At 56.4% G+C, this 17,798-nt stretch overlaps 3 protein-coding genes across 7 annotated transcripts in view; 2 read left to right on the top strand and 1 right to left on the bottom strand.

Moving 5' to 3' along the window:
* The first annotated feature begins 958 nt into the window (after nt 1-958).
* PHF1 (PHD finger protein 1) lies at nt 959-6,110 on the top strand. Of its 3 annotated transcripts, none has more exons than XM_021684566.2 (15): nt 959-1,167; nt 1,872-2,047; nt 2,140-2,221; nt 2,332-2,427; nt 2,861-2,961; nt 3,060-3,208; nt 3,407-3,502; nt 3,694-3,762; nt 3,898-4,021; nt 4,133-4,200; nt 4,363-4,467; nt 4,591-4,780; nt 4,870-4,964; nt 5,238-5,315; nt 5,478-6,110. In XM_021684566.2, the coding sequence occupies exons 2-15, from the start codon at nt 1,889-1,891 to the stop codon at nt 5,764-5,766; spliced, it is 1,701 nt and encodes a 566-aa protein (XP_021540241.1). In that variant the 5' UTR covers nt 959-1,167; nt 1,872-1,888; the 3' UTR covers nt 5,767-6,110. The 3 variants fall into 3 exon arrangements, with proteins under 3 accessions (XP_021540241.1, XP_021540240.1, XP_021540242.1); XM_021684565.2 differs by having other exon boundaries at nt 5,235-5,315; XM_021684567.1 differs by lacking the exon at nt 5,238-5,315.
* A 105-nt stretch (nt 6,111-6,215) lies between these two features.
* On the bottom strand, nt 6,216-7,784 carry CUTA (cutA divalent cation tolerance homolog). Of its 2 annotated transcripts, XM_021684570.2 has the most exons (7): nt 7,707-7,722; nt 7,572-7,623; nt 7,113-7,321; nt 6,871-6,930; nt 6,717-6,762; nt 6,552-6,601; nt 6,233-6,442 (listed from the first exon to the last, which is right to left on the bottom strand). In XM_021684570.2, exons 2-7 carry the CDS (start codon nt 7,611-7,613, stop codon nt 6,316-6,318), a joined length of 534 nt encoding a protein of 177 aa, XP_021540245.1. In that variant the 5' UTR covers nt 7,614-7,623; nt 7,707-7,722; the 3' UTR covers nt 6,233-6,315. The 2 variants fall into 2 exon arrangements, with proteins under 2 accessions (XP_021540246.1, XP_021540245.1); XM_021684571.1 differs by lacking the exon at nt 7,572-7,623 and having other exon boundaries at nt 6,216-6,442; nt 7,707-7,784.
* A 2,177-nt stretch (nt 7,785-9,961) lies between these two features.
* SYNGAP1 (synaptic Ras GTPase activating protein 1) overlaps nt 9,962-17,798 on the top strand; it is a 29,736-nt gene continuing 21,899 nt past the window's right edge. For both annotated transcript variants that reach the window (XM_021684573.1, XM_021684574.1), the window contains exons 1-3: nt 9,962-10,028; nt 13,276-13,397; nt 15,540-15,645. In XM_021684573.1, the coding sequence (XP_021540248.1) occupies nt 9,962-10,028; nt 13,276-13,397; nt 15,540-15,645 (295 nt within the window). The remainder of the gene's footprint in view (nt 10,029-13,275; nt 13,398-15,539; nt 15,646-17,798) is intronic.

The following is a 17,798-nucleotide window of genomic DNA, read 5'->3' as shown; positions in this document are numbered from 1 at the left end:
CTTTTCTCCCTATCAGGCCATCACCTCGAGTCTAGGTGGCCTAAGCCTCCCATACCACCCCCTCCCCGTTGTCCGCCTCTAGGAGATGTGCCCACCAGAACCACCGTCACTAGTTTGCCGCAGGCCACCCAGGCCCATTCGGGAACGCTCCTCCGGCGGGTGTGGGAGGGTGGGAACCCGAGCCCAGGGGCGGGGCCGGCGCGCCCTCCCACAAACTGCTGGCTCTTCCTCCCGCCCTTTCCCTGGCTTCCCGTTCGAACCGCCAGGGCCGGCCCGCCCGCTGCCCATTGGCTGGCTCTCCGCGGCGTTACCGCCTCGCTACTAGCTCTCCGGGCCCGTGCACCCGCCCTGGAAGCGCTGGGCGGGACGCACGCCCGCTGACTCGCTCGCGCCAACCGCTAACGGCCACCGCCCCATAAAGGAGGGGCTCAATCCTCCCAGGTGCCGCGCGCGGGAGGGGTCACGCGTGCGCAGAAGCGCAGCGGCGGGGGGGGGGACTTGCCACGGGGAGGGCGGGGCCGGGGGCAAAGGCGGGAGGAGGGCGTGGCGGGGGCGATAGGAAGGGTGAATGGAGGGCGGGGTCGTGAACTGGGGCCGGGGGGCGGGACTTAGAGTGACCATGGAGGTTGGGGGGGCAGTTAACGGATGTGGCATGGGGCGGGGGCCAGGCTGGAGGCCGGCTGCCGGGAAGGGGGGGATTCCCTCCTGCCCCGAGGGCGGGTCTCCCTCCGAGGAAGGGGCTGCGGGGATTCCCTCTCCCTCCGGGTCTTGACTTTCCACCCGCCCCAGCCTCGGAGAGGCCACCACTAGCTCGGCGCCCTCCAGGCCCTTTGGAGGTGAGGGAGGTGGGGTGAGGTGGTGCCCGCCCCCCCCCACCGGCTCCTCCTTCCCCCCAGTCCTCCCCTCCCACCACCCTCCCCCCGAGCCGGTTTGTCCCTCCCCTCCCTTCCCCTCCTTCCCCCCGCCGCCTCCTCCTGCCGCTGCCGCTGCTTTGGCTGCTGCGTCATACGCCCCAGAGCTGCCGGGACGGAGGGGCTGGGCCTGGGGACCCCCCGGCCCTTGCCTGCCCGCCCTCCGACGCCCAGACGTGCCCTCCCCGCGCGGGGGGTTCGCCTCGGTCTCCCACGTCTGCCTCTGCCCGGCTCCCGGCGGCCCCAGCTGTCACTGGTAAGGAGGCGGCGGGAGGCGCCCGTGGGGGGGCAGGGAGCCGGGGGTCGGCGCGCAGGGCGCGGGCGGGAGAGCCTCGCCGCCCAGGCATCGGTTCGGGCTGGGCCGACTCAAGTCCCCTCTCGGACTCGCCATCAAGGGGAGTAGAGACCGGGACTGGGACACGCCCCCCTCCCCGGGCACTCAGGGAAGTTATCTAACCCGGGGGCAGGGAGCCCCGTATTTGAGGGTGACCCGACATAACCTGGCGTCAGGATGATTGTTCTGAATGAGACACGCGGGCCCGGGGAGGCAGCCGTTTCTGTTCTGGAAAACATTTCCAGAAAAGCTCCCAAAACACAGATCACCCCAATTATGATACCTCTAAACAGGAGAAGGTGACAGAAACTGAATGGTAACCTTTGCTTCTGCAACCATCATTTCTCCTAAAATCTCAAGGCCAGGATATAGTATCCCAGGGGAGCTCTGGAAGCTGGGAAACTAGAGAACTAGGTTGGGGGTGGTGGGGGGTGTTAGGGAGAGGAGAGCCAGTCACTAGAGTTGGAAAAGCTGGAGTCAAGAAGCTTGGGAGGGGTGCTGTGTGGTTTCCTATCCAGGTGTCTCGAGTTTGGAGACTGGGAGCACAGCTGCTTGAATCCTTGAGGCAAAGAAAAATGGGGAGTTTCTCAACATTCATAACCTCCTCCCATCCCACTTCTGGCTAGGCCCCCCCCAGGATGCAATGGCACAGCCCCCCCGGCTGAGCCGCTCTGGTGCCCCCCCACTTTGGGACCCAGCCTCCCCTGCTCCCACCTCAGGCCCCAGGCCTCGACTTTGGGAGGGTCAAGATGTGCTGGCCAGGTGGACGGATGGGCTGCTATACTTGGGGACCATCAAGAAGGTAAGACATTTGACCTCTGATCTATTGCCTTTTCCCCATTCTCCTTATGTAGTTCTGATTCCTGTTTCATCCCCTGTGCTCATCCATTCCAGGTGGACAGTGCTCGGGAGGTGTGTCTGGTCCAGTTTGAGGATGATTCCCAGTTTCTGGTTCTATGGAAAGACATCAGCCCCGGTGAGACCCTACAGGCCCAAGCGTGTGCATGCCATGGAAAGCAGAAATATGGCGTGAGGGATGGGAAGGGGGCTTAAGCACAGGCCCCGTAACACTGTGTTCCCTCACAGCTGCCCTCCCCGGGGAGGAACTTCTCTGCTGTGTCTGTCGATCTGAGACTGTGGTCCCTGGGAACCGGCTGGTCAGCTGTGAGAAGTGTCGCCACGGTGAGAGGGCAGGACACCTGAATGGTCCAGCTTGTCCTGAGCCTTCTAGGCTGCCTCTCAAGTCTTCCCTCCACCACTGGTCCTTTTGCCACCTGTCCTGACTGAGTCCCCAAGCCACTGCTCCGGCCAGTCTCAACTCTGTAATCTCACTCCCTTCCAGCACAGGGAGAAACAGCCATGAAATGGGGAGGTGTTAGCTTTGTAGACAGAGGGTGGTTCACATATACCCTTTTCTAACCGTAAGACCTTGGGCAAATCCCCAAACCCCTAGGAACCTGTCCCCTTACCTGTAAAATAAGGGTAATTCACCCACTACAGCCAGATCATGGTAAAGGATGAAATGAGGTGGCCGAGACTCCTCCTATCCCAGTCGCTAGCACACACAGGTATGCAGTGCAGTAAGTGCCCTACCATCAATATTATCGTTATTCAGCTTATCACCAGGACTGCCACGTTCCAAGGGCCCCAGCCCCTGGAGAAGGAGAGGGCACATCCTGGGTCTGCCGCCAGTGTGTCTTCGCCATTGCCACCAAGGTACTTACTTTCCTGTGGGAGCCTCCCATCCACAGTCTCTCCCAAGCCTTTCCGCCCCCCCACCCCTCTGAGGCAGCCTGCCTGTTCCCTCTCTGCAGAGGGGGGGTGCACTGAAGAAGGGCCCCTATGCCCGGGCCATGCTGGGCATGAAGCTGTCACTGCCATATGGACTAAAGGGGCTAGACTGGGATGCTGGACATCTGAGCAACCGGCAGCAGAGCTACTGTTACTGTGGTGGCCCCGGGGAGTGAGTAACGACGGGGGGGGGTTGTGGGGGGGTTTGGGAATGGGTGATGGAGTGGGGTGGGAGGAATCCCAGGGAATGGAGGAGAAAGGACAGGACGAGGGGAGTGCTGAAGAGGGCAGAAGTAGGTGGTGAGTAGGGTGTGGGGCCGTTCAGGTGGGGGCAGTGTCTGGAGGTCACGAGTCCTGTGCTGCCCCTCAGGTGGAACCTGAAGATGCTGCAGTGCCGGAGCTGCCTGCAGTGGTTCCATGAGGCCTGCACCCAGTGTCTGAGCAAGCCCCTCCTCTACGGGGACAGGTGAGACCGGAGCCCTCCGGCTCTGCTCCGCTCGCTCAGTCCCCCACGATGCCTCAGCTCCGTTCTCTCCCCAGCCTCTGAAGCTTGCCTCCCCTGTGCGCCCTGTCCTTGTTAGTGAGTCCTCCATAGCCTGGTATCGTTTTCTTGTGTAAGGTGTGTTCTCTCCCTCCCTCCCTCTTGCCCACTTCCAGGTTCTATGAGTTCGAATGCTGTGTGTGTCGGGGGGGCCCTGAGAAGGTCAGGAGGCTACAGCTTCGCTGGTGAGCTAGCACGACCTCGGCGTAGGTCCTCTCTCAGCACCCCCAGGATTTCACCCTGTGTGCCCCAACCTCCCACCTCAGGACTGTAGGTTTTTGCAATGCTGCCACCACCTTGATAACTCAATATTTCTCCAGGGTGGACGTGGCCCATCTTGTCCTCTATCACCTCAGCGTTTGCTGTAAGAAAAAATACTTTGATTTTGACCGTGAGATCCTCCCCTTCACCTCTGAGAATTGGGACAGTTTGCTCCTCGGGGAGGTAAGGGGTGGTGAAGCTTTGGGGGTGAGGGTGGAACAGAGGAGTATAAAGAATGGGGGAAAGGAGAGGGACCACTGCTCCCCTGATCTCGTTTACTTTCCCCTTCCGCAGCTCTCAGACACTCCCAAGGGAGAACGTTCTTCCAAACTCCTCTCTGCTCTCAACAGCCACAAGGACCGGTGAGTTGGAGGGAGGCTCAGAAAGAGATGTGGATATGGAAGCCTGGGAGGGAAGGGGCTGCAGCCCACCTGGAAGTTCATCTCTGAAAAGGATTGAGTAATGGCATCAGAGGGGCCCTTTATTACTGCACTGACCCTGTATCATTTCTCTCCTCACCCCAGTTTCATTTCAGGAAGGGAGATTAAGAAGAGGAAATGCTTGTTTGGTCTCCATGCTCGGATCCCTCCCCCTGTGGAGCCCCTTACTGGAGATGGAGCCCCCACCAGGTCACTGGTCCAGGGAGGATGGGGAAATTCTCAGGGTATTAATGGGGGAGGCATATGTATGGAGATGGGGAGGTCTTTGGGGTGTCCGGGAGGGGGCTGGGGGGATAAGGAGGCCTCTTACAGCTTCCCTTCAGGGCAGGGCCCTGGGGGAGGGGTCTCACGTCCCCTGGGGAAGCGCCGGAGGCCGGAGCCAGAGCCCCTGAGGAGGAGGCAGAAGGGGAAAATGGAGGAGCTGGGGCCACCCTCAGCAGTGCGCAATCAGCCCGAGCCCCAGGAGCAAAGGGAGCGGGCTCGTCTGCAGAGGGCACTGCAGGTACAGGGGCAGGGGGAACCCCGTGGAGCTAAATGGTGGTGTGGGAAGGAATCAAGGATTATCTCTCAGTCCTTTGCTCCTCCTCCTAGGCCTCAGTGTCTCCACCACCCCCCAGCCCTAACCAGAGTTACCAGGGCAGCAGCGGCTACAACTTCCGGCCCACAGACGCCCGCTGCCTGCCCAGGTCAGTGCTCCTTCACCCTCCAACCAGTTATGTACCCCTAGAATCTCTCCTCCAGTTGTCTACATCCTCTGGACTTTCTTATCCAGAATTATTTTCCATCTCCCCCTTGGCTACCCACTTCTTATCCTAGAGAGACTTCCAGAACCAATGTCTGATCCCTAGTATTCTGGGGATGGGGATTCCTTGGGCTGTTTGAGCTCTGCTCTTCTCAGTGGGAGAGAGTCCTATTCCCCTGCTTCAGGTCCTGACTTTCCCCCTCCCCAACCCCAGCAGTCCCATCCGGATGTTCGCTTCCTTCCACCCCTCTGCCAGCACCGCAGGGACCTCTGGGGATGGTGAACCCCCAGACAGGTGAGATTCTTTTCCCTTTACCTGTGCCACCCCTCTTCATGTCTGTGCACTTAAGTTCCTCAGTCTGTAACCTGATTTCTTTGTGCCTCTGATCCACATGTGAGCTCCATTTTTAGTCAGTCCTTATCTGCATCTGGACTCACAATTGCCTTCTCTCCCTAGGTCACCCCTGGAACTTCACATTGGTTTCCCCACAGACATCCCTAAAAGTGCCCCCCACTCGATGACTGCCTCATCTTCCTCAGTCCCAGCCCCCACCCCAGGTCTTCCTAGACGCTCAGCAACCCCTTCTCCCCTGTGCCGTAGTTTGTCTCCTGGGACTGGGGGAGGAGTCCGAGGTGGGGTTGGCTACCTGTCCCGAGGGGACCCTGTCCGGGTCCTTGCTCGGAGAGTACGGCCTGATGGTTCTGTGCAGTACCTGGTTGAGTGGGGAGGTGGGGGCATCTTCTGAACAGCCTGCCTCTGCCTACCTCCCCATTCACACACACCGGCACTTTCATACCCTGACCTCTGACCTCACCTACAGCTGGGATGTACCTGGGGAGGTAGGGGGTAGTTCTCCCTACTGCCCAGGCTGGAATCCAGGTTGGGGGTTGGGGAAGAGGCTCTCTTCTCTACTCCCTTCCTGATTCCTGACCCTTCCCCCATCCCTCTTCCCATTTCCTTTGATGTTACTTTGTTACAGCTTTTTAAATATTTTTTAAAATTATTTAACCCCTGGGGATGGAGACTGAGGAGGGGAGGAATGATAAAGGATCCCAGACTCTGTATGATTGAAATAAAGGTAAATAAACAAATCTAGCAGCCCTGGGTCATTCTGGAAGATGAGAACACAGGGACTAGCAGCAATTCCAGTCTTCCCAACCAAATTCACATATATGACAAGGAAAAAAGCAAAAGGCAGAGAAAACCAAAGATAGGATTTATTAGGGGCCCAGTCATCACCTGGAAGTCAAAGGGCATGAAGTATACAAGGGGAACATGGCAGAAACAGGGCTCATCACGGTAGGACTGTGCTGGAGTCGGAAACTGACTCTGTAACCTGGTGCACCCAATGCAGGTATGGGGCATTCCCCTGCTCCACAGGCAATGCAATCACCTCAGCCACTTCGTAAGGGTGCACAGAACTGTGAAAACATGGGGGATCACTCAAAGATCTACCTTAAAGGAGCCCACCACCCCCTCAGACTGCCCAGCAAGTGCCACCCTCACCGCTACCCACGTCAAAGTTCTCACCGAACAAAATCTGTCAAAGCTGGAACCATGGAACTTCGGGTTTTAATCATCTAAGAGGCAAAGACAAACATGACTGAATCAAGGAGTGGGGTTGATTTCAGGATCTCAGATGAGGGAACGGGGTCAGGGAATTGAGGTTTCATTGGATGGGGAAATGTTTCTCACCATCAGCACCTCACTGTCCTCCTCAATCTTTCCTTTCCACTCATAGCTGAAAAGGTCAGGGAGAAAATGTTGAGGGAGCAAAGATTGCCCTCAAGGAAAAGCACTGCCAATCAGCCCCTGGAGTTAGGCTAACCCCCCAACTCCTATGACTCACATGGATGTAATCTGAGGGATGAGGTTAACGCAGGCTGCCAGGCGCTTCTCCACCACAGCCCTGAAGGTGAAAAGAAAGCCCCATTCAGAACGCCCCATGACCCGGATTTTGCACTGGCAGCCCAGGGACAAGGTTCCAAAGCCCGAGGTCGGGCAGGAAGCTGCGGGAGTGCACTCTTCTCTCCCACCCCCAACTCTCTCCCGTCATGATCCTCCTTCCTCGCTCCACACTGAGGTCCCCACCTGGCGATCTCCTTGGCGACCTTCTCGTTGGGGCAGGTGACAAAGGCTGCAGAGACCGAGCCGGGAACATAGCCGGAGCTCGGGGCGGGCGAGGGCTGGGACGGGGGGTTTCCTGAAGCCATGGACAGCAGAGCTCGGGGTAGCAAGAGAAGGCGGGAGGCCACAGGCAACAGCGCCGGCATCCAAAGAAGCGACAGGAGCAGAGCGGCCTGAGAGCACGAAATGAATAGGGTGTCACCCCACAAACAGCCGAGGAAATTGCATCTCGGGAACCCTTCACTTGGATAGACAGGCTCTGCCCTCCCACTCCTGCACCCCGAAGGAAAAGCTGGGAGAGAAACTTGGGAAATTAAGGCAGACTCGGTTTTCACTCCCTCCTCAGGAGCCAATCCCTAGGATTTTGGGTGCGGGTGGTGGTTGAGGCTTCGAGGACCGGAAGGGGCGGGGCCGGTCACTCACCCCTCCGCCGAGCAGGATTGCGGGAACCCGCTCCCCCCTCATGCAGCCTATGCTGGTAGAGGAGCGTTGAATATCAAAAACCGCACGTAATGCCGAAAAGGGACCCCAAACCCAGGAAGGGCGGCCTCTTCTTACCTGGGCAGCACCCACGTGAAAAGAAAACAGCACACACCACGTGACAATAGAAGCCGCACCCGAACCTCCAGAGCCACCCAATCCTGGCCCTCACGTGGCCCAGTTTGCCCCGCCTCCTGTCGGGGGAGGAGCGAAAGGGAATTTGGCCAATCGACAGCCGGATCTGCAGACGTGCACGGAAATGGCACGCTCGTTTCCGTGTAAACCGGAAACGGCCGATTGCAGGCTGAGGAGAGCCGCAGCGGCGTTCCGCTGTCACGTGAGGGGGGCGGTCTCCCTCAGGCGGCTGTACCTCAATGAGCTGCGTGAAGAGGCCAATCGCAGGCCAGCCCCGCAGGCCACGTGACGAGAGAGCTCGCGCTAGAAAGGGGGAATGGAGACCCCGCCGACTCGATGCGTCAGGTTGTGGAGTGGGGAATCATCCTTAAACCCCAGAATGTGTCCAGTTACAGCCCCTACACTGTTCCCGAGGCCTTAAGGAGTGGAAGGGTCTGAGAAGATTGAACCTCAGGGGGTAAAGAGAGCGCCCCCTGCCTCTTTGGTTAGGACTGACATATGCCTAGGTTGGGTAATGAACAACGAAAATCGAGAAGCCTGCTGTCCCTGAGCAGGGGATAGTGATTAGGCAGGGATGGGCACGGCAAGACGATGGCTAGGTGGGAAAAGATGCATTTTAAAAAGGACAGAGTGAGACCCTGTAAATGGGATAGAGGATGATGAAAATGGGGCTGAGGACGATTCAGGCTTCTTAATTGAAACCCCAAAGGTCAGGACAGACTGGTGGTGAATGCGGGGGGGGGGGGAGCGAGCTTTAGGTTGGGGATATGGAGACACCAGGAAGTAGTGATGGTGCTTTTGTCCCTTACCCCTCCCCCTCCTATTTAACTCTCCAGGACTGGTATACCTCTGAGTCTTGGGTCTCCTTCCCTTAACCCATCCCCCTAGGAGCCAGGACCTGTCCTACATAACTTCCCTGGGGCCCAAGCACATCCAATGACCCAAAAATGGAGAGAGGGGCCAATGAGAGGAGAGAGAGGTGGGAGGAGGCAGCAGAGAAAAGGCTCTTGCCACTCCCCCTACCCAGTGTTCCCCCTTCTTTCAAAGTTTGGGGGTCTCCAGAGTCTGCGTGACTGGGCGTTTATCAGAGTTCTCTCATATCTGTGTCTCTGGGGATGGGGTCTCCCTGAGATCTGTCTTTGGGTTTGGAGTTCATTTCTGAGCTAGATCTCTGTAGGGCCTTTCAGTATTTGCAGTGGGATATTTCTCAAGACCGGAGTTTCCATTTTGTTTTGGGAGTTTCTGTGTTTCCAGGACCTCATCACTCTGTGAGGTCTTTCAAACTCTTCTTTATGAGTTTGGGGTCTCTGCATTCTACATCTCTGAGCTACATGAGTGTCTCTCCCTGTCCCTCTCCCTTCTCCCCAATCTCAACCCCCAGGTCTGGAGTTTATCTCTTGAGTTATCAGTCTCTGAGTCTGCAATTTCTTTAATCTGAGATATAAGTCTGGGGTCTGGTATCTCTCTCTGGATAGGAATCCTCTAAGAGCTAATTCTAAGTCTGGGTTTTTTTCTGAATCTGGATCTCATCTTTTTCTTTAACTCTAGGTCTCTGATCTTGGTTCCTGAAATCACCATCTGATTCTGGAGTCTAAGATTTCTGTGGCTGTGGAGAACCTTTTTTGAAACTGGACACTCACATTTTGACCTCTGACCCTTCTCTCAATGGGGGATCTGGGGTCTTTTTTTTTCTGAGATTGGGGTCTCTTTTCCTCTAGATTTTGGGTTTGTGCCTCAGATTAACCCCCTGTCCCCGGGGTGGGCAGCTAGGTATCTTTCTCTGTGGGTCTGGGGTCTCTCAGTCTCAGGATCTGAGGTCTACATCTTTAGAACAGCACTCTCTCTCAGTCTGGTGTGTTTTTGAGTCAGGGGTCTCTCTCCCTGGTTCTCTCTGAGTAGGGGTGGGGGCTGCAGAGTCTCTCTCTCCTCCTCCTCCTGCTCTCTCCTCTCTCGCTCGCTCCCCCGCCCCCCTCTCTCCCTCTCTCCCTCTCTCTCTCTCTCCCGGCTGCCGCTGCTGCCGTTGGCTCCTATTCTCCTCCTCCTCCTCCTCTCTCCTCCTCTCTGCTCCTCTCTGCTCCTCTCTCCTCCTCTCTCCTCCTCCTCCTCCTCCACCTCCTCCTCCTTCTCCCCCTCTCTCTCCCCCTCTTTCTCTCTTCTCTTTCTCCCCCGTCCCCCCCGCCCCCTCCCCCCCAGGCCTGATGAGCAGGTCTCGCGCCTCCATCCATCGGGGGAGCATCCCCGCGATGTCCTATGCCCCCTTCAGAGGTACGGTGGGGAGGGGAGGGGGAGGGCCAGTTGGGGGGGGCAAGAGGGGGAGGGGCGGGGGGGGGAGCAGAGCCGGGGCCAGGGAGGGGAGCAGTTGAAATGGAGGGAGAGAGAGGAGGACCGGGAAGGCAGGGATGGGAGCAATGGGGAAGGAGGGATTGGAGGCCAGAGGATAGGGGTAGATAGGGGCCGGAGGGGACAGGAAACAGGCTATGAAGGGGGCTGAGGGGAACATGATGAAGGGGAAAGAGACTGCCAGAAAGGGTGGGAAGATAGAGGGATAGGGTTGGGGAAGAGCTGCAGAAATAATTTGGAGGTGGGAGCTGAGAGATGAGGAAAATATTAAGGAAATAGAAGGAAGTCTTAGGAGAGGGGCTAGGAGGGGGAAATGAAAACATAGGGGTGAAAAGAGAAGCAAAGAAGATGGGGGGTAGAATACGGTGAAGGGGCTCAGAGAATGGTAGGGGGTTGAAAAAGAGAGGAGGATGGAGGGAGAGAAGAAGGGGCCAGATGGAGAGAGAGGGAGGCAGTGGGGGGTGGGGGGAATGGAGGGTCCAGATGGAGGGAAGAGAGGAGAGGGAATGGTCTGGGGGAGGAGAGACCAGGGCAGGGGGAGGGCCAAATTATGTGTGTGTTTATTGAGGGGGGGAGGGGGCAATAGAAGTAAGATTGAGTGATGGAAGTAGAGGGCAGGTTAGGACCCTGCCCCAGACTCTGACCCTCCTTAAGGCCTTTGACCAGTGAAATGTAACCCCAGGGGTCCTATCTGCCTCTTCACTTCACCACTTTTTACCCCCCTCCCCCACCTCCAATCCCTATTACCATTCCCCCTCCCTCCTCTGGTGTCCATCACCTATATCTTTCCCCCCATATGGTGTCCGTTCCTTATATGAGTCCCTCTTCTGTCCTTCCCTTATATCAGTCCTTTGTCTGGTCCATTCTCTCTCCCTCTCTTCTATCTGGTAGCTCCCTTATATCTCTGCCACCTCTTCACCTGTCCTTCATGATCCCCTTGTCTTAGTAACCGTGTTAGGTGCACCTCATTTCCTCTGCCCCATGTCCACTTGGGCTCTTCTGGTATATTCCCTTGTCTCTAGGGATTTACTCTCATTTCTGCCTTCTTTTCTCTTGATCCCTATGATCATCCCTATGATTTGTCCCCCAGCCCATCTTCTATCTCTACCCCATTCCCCGGCTTGTCACTCCAAGTCTGTGCCTACCCACTTTCCCCTAATACCTCAGCTCTTACCACCCATTCCTCTTTTCTTGTCTCCTGTACTTCCTGGGCTGTTGGAGATTTGGGTGCAAAGATGCAGGTTTTGATGGTTGGAACAGGACCTAGAAGACATCCCCATCTGAGCCCTGTGGGACTTCGTATCCTAGTAAATTTTTCCCTTTTCTCAGCTGTGTTAGTCTGTCTCTTGCATCTGCCTCCCAGAATCATCCTTACTTAAGTCTAGACAATATGTGTGTGTGGAGTGTGTGTTTCCAGAGTTGCTTCTAAGCTAAGTTCCCTGCAGCCTTCCCTGCTCCCAGGAGGAAGGTGTCGCCTGAACTCTAACCTGCCTCCTTGGGGCTGCAGCCTAAACCAACCCTTCCCAGAATGATTAGATGTATCAACAGATTTCTCCTCTGGGAGTCCTCAGAGTCTGAGTGCAGTGGGCATGTTGCCTGCAGCGTGTGCAGTCTCAGAGCCTAGGGACTGGTGATCTCTGTATCTAGAGGGTATCGGACAGAATCTCTGAGATGGCATTGCAATAGTGAGTCTCAAAGTATTGGGGTTTCTAACTATCTGTATTCTAGGGGTTCATCTCTGACTCTGATCTGCAGGTTGGATAAATTTGAATATTTTTGTAGACAGAAAGGGGTAGATTTTTCAAAATTTCCTACTCAGGGTATTCAGTTAGAATGAAGCTTAACGATCAGTTCTTTTCCTGCACTATACCAGTGATTATTTTGTAAAGGTGACAGAATTTGATTTTGCTTCCTCTAAATTGTTTCTCACTGTGATACCTTAAACCTATTTTCTATCACTTTGATGTCACCAATTTGATTTCTTTCTTACTTCCATAGTGCCTGGTTCCCTGTGTCCCTTTGATGGTGTGTGGCATTGGGATTTAAAGGAGAGACAGTTTACAGGGATAGGGGCGAGGGAAGAACAGCTAAGTTGGGTAAGATGCCCCTGGGGGCATCTCCAAGCATGGGCAATGCTTGGTCTACTGTTTGTCCCCATCCCCAGCTTGAGCTTTTGGAGGCCCCCCTCTCTGTCCCAGGCCTGGATCTTCCATTCTTCCTTCCCCTCTTTCTTCCTCAAGCTCTTCACTGTACCTTGGAGAGGTTTCTCACCTGTGGAGTTGGCTTTCATCCTATCCATGGAGACTAGGTGAAGAGAGGGGGCAGTATCGAATCTTTGATCTCTGGGCATGGAGCGGGAGAAGAGATCAGTTCAGTCTCTGTTATTCAAACAAAGGCATGTTTCCTACCTCCTCACTCTCCAGCCCTTCCCATAGCCAGGTGTTGACATATCCTCCCCCTACCACCAGAAGAACCAGAACTTTCCCCAGAGTTGAGCAGGGTTGGGCTAGAGGAGGAGGGAGCTCAGAATAGAGGAGAGGCAGGAGGAGAGGCCCTCTCCTGTCTCTGACTTTGTGAACAGGTAAGCTCCCTCACGTCTTCTCTTTTCCAGACGTTTAGCTCTCAGCATTTCATGCTCAAATGTTCCTATACCCCTGGCCCCATCCTTCTTTCCCACAGCTGTGTAGCTTATCCTCTCACTCTCTTCCCTCCAAGTGCTTGACTTCTGCAGTTATTTGGATGTCCTCCCTCTTCCCAGTCCCCTGCCACCACCATCTCTGTGTGCTTCTCTTCTGCCAGTTCTGCTGCACCCTCCATCTTTCCATTTTTTGGATATGGATGGAGAGCACCGCCACTTTTCTCTGCCTCTGAATGTGTACCCTCTCTGTCATGATATAATCCCCCTCCCTGAACCACTCCTCTGTATTTCTTTCCTGCAGTCTACAGAGCCCCCATGTGAAGTGATTTCCCCTCCCCTCTTTCCTCCCAGATATACAGGCTTATCTTCTGTTCCTTTAATTAAGTTACCATGTGCCTAACCCCCATCTGTGATCCCCAAGGTGGGTGGGGTCTTATTCTCCCACTTTGTGGACTCTCTTCTTGCCATTTTGGGCCTCTGTCTCCTAAGTGCATAGAACCTTCCTTACCATTTCTGTGTGTCTCTGTCCCCCAGATGTACGGGGACCCCCTCTGCACCGAACCCAATATGTTCATTCCCCATATGATCGTCCTGGTTGGAACCCACGGTTCTGCATCATCTCGGGGAACCAGCTTCTCATGCTGGATGAGGACGAGGTGAGCAGAGTGGGAAGGTTGGGGAAAGACCTCTGGGTAGTATGGGAGAACGTGGAGAGAAAGATGAGGAGAATCCTCATTAGTGAAGTGGTGAGAGACACAGAGAAGGCAGAGAAGAGGGAAACATTTGCAAGCAGTCTGAGGAGGGTGGCCATTGAGATTTGGATTGGGATGTGCAAAAGTGCAAGCATCCTCTCACCTTGGCCAGGGGATCTTTCTGGGCCATGTGCAGTAGTGGAGAGGAGATGTGGTTCTGAAGACTTGGGGGTGGCTCCTGTTGTGGCCCTGCCCATATTGTGGGATAGGTTAGGATGGGAAAGGAAAACTGAAGGGCTTGGAGAAGGGGTGGCAAGAAATGGGCATTGCTTTGGAGGGATCACCTCCCAAGTGGTCCTCGGGAACCCTCTCCTGTTCTTCCCCCACCTCAGCAAGACCCATCACTCACCACTCCCAGGCCTGCCCCCATCATGTGAGGAGTGGGAACTGAGGGAAACCGGGACCAGGAGGGGGCCAGAGGGTACTAGGAGAGATGACAGAAGTCAGTGGATCTTGGTGTGGATGGTGGTGAAGACTGGGAAGGTGCCCAACCAAGGTCAGCATTTAGAGAGACCAGGAGGGCTTTCACCAGGGACATCAATCAGGAAAGAATATAAGGGAGGAGATGCCTGGGGAATGAGGGGAACTGGGAGCAGGGGACATTTTCTAGAGAAGTAGGAATGGGAGAGGGGTAGGGACTAGCCAGAGTGTGGGAGGTGGGGGCCATGCTGGGTCATTAGAGCCAAGGGAGTATGGGTTCTGACTGGGCACTGGGTCAGCAGTGGAGGACCCATCAGAGGAAACAGGGTACAGATATGAAAGGTGGGTGCCCAGAGGTGTGATTCAGGGAGTTGGGGGTGATTTGGGGGACCAGCTTTAGAGAGTGATAGGTAGCCTTGGAGCCCAGTGAAGTGGTGCGAGGTACTCCTGCCGCTGTTGGGGAGGATGTGGTGAGGCAGGGCTAGGAATTGGTTGGGGTTAACCAGGGTTTGGAGGGACCTGAGGGGCAAGGGAGAGTGTGCAAAGGCTGGCTAGAGCTTCCAGGTCACAGAATGAAGTCCAGGTGTCTAGGGGAGGACATGGCGGCTTTAAAGGAAGAGGTGGTTCAGGAGTCCAAGTTTTAGGCATTGGGGGGCATTTGAGTGATTCACTAGTGGTCTTGACCAGGTTGTAGGGGGTGTGTAGGATCAATTAGGGGAACTGGAACCAATAAGAGTGGGGACTGTTGTGAGGATTGAGAGGGTGGGATAACGAAGGAATGACAGAGCTGGGCACAAGTCCAGGGGACCAGTGGCCAGCAAGCTAAGGGGCAACCTGAGCAGAGCGGCCAGAGTCTGGAGTGGAAGGCTGTGGGAGTGGGATGGGTAGGTGAGCAGTGTGTAGGGCTACAGGGGGCTGGAAGTAGGTGGGTTGTGGACCTGGAGCTAGGGACTAGCAAGGTGGGGTGGTTCTTGTAGGGGTGGAGAAGATTGGAGGCTTGGAGCTGGGAATGAGGCTCAGGGAGAGGGAATGGCTCAAGAGAAGGAGGCACGTGAAAAAGGTTGAGTGGGGGGCAAGGGAAGGAGATGAAGGGTGGGGGAAGGTGACCAGGCCCTTTGAGGGGGGCGGGGAGGTTGAGTCCCAGTCTGGCCGAAAGCCGGGCCGTGGGAGGGAGACAAGCTGTAGATCCTGATTATAAATGCAGCTTCTGCTACCCCCGTGACAGGCATGGAGGGAGGGAAGGTGGTGAGGGAGGTGGGAGGTTGGGAGGAAAGCAGGGAGAATGGAGGAACTGAAGGTCAAGGGGAAAGGGGATTACCAGAGTAGCAGACTCCTGTGGGGTTGCGGGAAGAGCTGAGTCGGGTTTGGGAGAATTTCCCGGAGGGTGTTTCAAAAGAAATGGAGGGAGGAAAAAGGAGGATGGACGGAAGGGAAACGAGGGAGAGAGACTTGAAGAGAGAGGGGAAAGAGAAACCGACTCATCCCAAGACACAAAGAGTGTGCAGGAGTAGGGGCCGAAGGTGGGCAGGCCCGGTGGAGAGGGAGGTTCATCCTTCCTTGGTGGGGGAGGGAAAGAGGAGGGACGGCCTGGGCCAGTGAGGTCTGACACACCCCCGCATCCCCTAGATACACCCCCTTCTGATCCGGGACCGGAGGAGCGAGTCCAGTCGCAACAAACTGCTGAGACGCACGGTCTCCGTGCCGGTGGAGGGGCGGCCCCACGGCGAGCATGGTACGGCGGCCGAGCAGGCTCTCGTGCCCCGGACAGTGGCGGGGAGAGGGCCGAAGGTGGCCGGGGCTGCAGGGGCGGGGGGAGTCGGGGAAATGAGGGAGCTGTCAGGGGGTGGGAGGAGGAGGAGACAGTCTTTCATCCTGCGAGTGGGAGCCTGGAAGGAGAAGGCGCCCTCCTCTGGGATCTGGAGCGGGACTGGGGCTGTGGGTGAGAGGCCCCAGTGGTCTTTGCTCTGTTTCGCTCCCTTTTTCCTCTCCAGCAGCGAAGTTTGCCTGTTTTCCTGGTGCTTGTAAAAATAGTCTCCTTAGATCTTTAGCTTCCTGTCCGAGCGTTCCTGCCCCTGCCCCTCTCCCAGCCCTTGGTCTGGGATCGTGGAGAGAATGACCTAGTTCCTGCCCTCCCCCCCCGACCTCTGCCCCACCCCCACGCTCCTGATTCCTCTTCTAGACCTTCTGGCCTGTGGGCCCTCCCTCTTTTCTTGCCCCCTTTTCTCTTCAACTGCTTCTATTTTCTGCAATTCTGTCACCCCCTTTCTCTTTCTTTCCTCTCCGATTTCTCTTATTTTCCCCATCCCTCTTGATTCCTCTGTCGCTCCCCTTTGCTCCTGGTGGAACTTCATCAGACCCCCCACCCCCATGATCTCCTTTCTGTCTGTCTGTAGAGCTATCTGCTCAGTCTGTCTCTCCAACTCTCTCCCTCTCTCCATCTGTTTCTTCCCCTCCCTCCCTCTTTCTGCCCCCCCTCCACCCCCCTCTTTAGTCATTTAAAAAAAGATTTTTGTCTTCCTGAGAAGTTCGCTTAAAAGGTTTCCATGGGAACAGTGAGGGGAGATGAAGGCAGAGAACAGAGATCTGCAGCCAAGGTTTAGAGAGACGCCCTCAGCCCCCAGAAACCCCCTTGTCACTGCCCCCTACCACTGCATTCCCCTTCCAAGAGTAGGGATCCAGTTCCTGCATCCCTCCAACCCCTGGTTACCCCTTTCTTCCACCAGCAGACCCTTCCCTCAGGTATCCAGGCTCCCAGTTTCTCTTCCTCCAAGAGATCCAGTGGCCTGTCTCCATCCTTTAGCTCCCTATATATAGTCCTTTTCTGATAGGCCCAGGTCTCACTGCCCTTGGGGGCCAGCTCTGGGACCCTGGGTGGGTGGGTGGGCCGGGATGTGTGTCATTGTCATGGAAACCTCTGACCATGGGGGTGTGTGGATAGCACATTTCTGTGAGGCAAAGCCAGGTGGTGGTGGTGGTGGTGGTAGTGGTGTGTACAGAGAATGTGTGTGATGTCTGTCACATTGTGTGTGTGTGTGTGTGTGATGTCCATGTCTGGGAAAGATTTGTGTGTGTGCACATGTGCATACCTGTGTGTCCAGGCCAGAATGGTCACATGCTCACGGAGCATGTTTATCATATGTAGGGTGGTTGATACCTCTGCCCACATAATCCCCATCTTTCTCCTTATCCTGAGTCCTCGGGGTCTGGGGTCTCCAGTGTGGGTCTCCGTTGTGTTTTGGGTGGGGGCATCCCCGTGTGTTTGGAGTTGGGGATGGTATATGGAGGTTGTTGTGTTGGGGGTTCAATAGGGGTTGGAAGAGGGTCCTGGAGTATATCTAGTTGGGGGGAGGGTCTAGTGAAAGAGTTGATAGCTGGTGAACGTTTGGGGTTTTCAGGGGGACATGGAATGTGTAAAGGGCATGGAGAATATGCAGGGACATAGGGATCTTTAGGGGTTTGGGGGTCTGGGTCCACGAAGGTGTGTGCTGAAGCTGTGGACGCTGGAGCCCAGGAGAGGTCGCCGGACCTTTGAGGGGCATTGGAATCCAGGGCTCCTCCTCTGCTGGGTGGAGCCGCCGCCCCTCGTTCCCTCCGCGGTTTTGGTGGGGGGTCCTGCTAGGGAGGGGATGGTGGGAGGCCCGGTTGGTTTTGGGGGTCCCCTCGCCCCCCTCCCCCGTCTCTCTCGCGCTGTCTCCGGGCGACGGGGCTCGTGACAGAGGCGGCCACGGCAGCAGCGGTCGCCTAGCAACGGCGGCGGGGCCCGGGCAACGGCGGCAGCGGCGGGAGCGGCGGCGGAGGGAGCCGTTCCCGCGGCCGTCACCGCGCGGCCGTCCCGGCCGTCCCGGGCCCCGCCACCGCCCCCAACGCGCCGGGCGGCGCGAGCCG

Source organism: Neomonachus schauinslandi, chromosome 8 (assembly GCF_002201575.2).
Source record: "Neomonachus schauinslandi chromosome 8, ASM220157v2, whole genome shotgun sequence".
Classification (NCBI taxonomy): Eukaryota; Metazoa; Chordata; class Mammalia; order Carnivora; family Phocidae; genus Neomonachus; species Neomonachus schauinslandi.
The sequence above is the reverse complement of the archived record's forward strand: the minus strand, read 5'-3'. Positions and strand labels throughout refer to the sequence as shown.

Coding starts and splice junctions, on each gene's coding strand:
- PHF1 (XM_021684565.2), top strand. CDS start 1,889: ATGGCACAGCCCCCCCGGCTGAGCCGCTCTGGTGCCCCCCCACTTTGG. Junction 2,222..2,331: donor ATGGAAAGACATCAGCCCCG/GTGAGACCCTAC, acceptor GTTCCCTCACAG/CTGCCCTCCCCGGGGAGGAA. Junction 3,763..3,897: donor AGGAGGCTACAGCTTCGCTG/GTGAGCTAGCAC, acceptor ATATTTCTCCAG/GGTGGACGTGGCCCATCTTG.
- CUTA (XM_021684570.2), bottom strand. CDS start 7,613: ATGAGGGGGGAGCGGGTTCCCGCAATCCTGCTCGGCGGAGGG. Junction 6,763..6,870: donor ATCCCTCAGATTACATCCAT/GTGAGTCATAGG, acceptor TGACCTTTTCAG/CTATGAGTGGAAAGGAAAGA. Junction 6,443..6,551: donor GCTTTGACAGATTTTGTTCG/GTGAGAACTTTG, acceptor ATGTTTTCACAG/TTCTGTGCACCCTTACGAAG.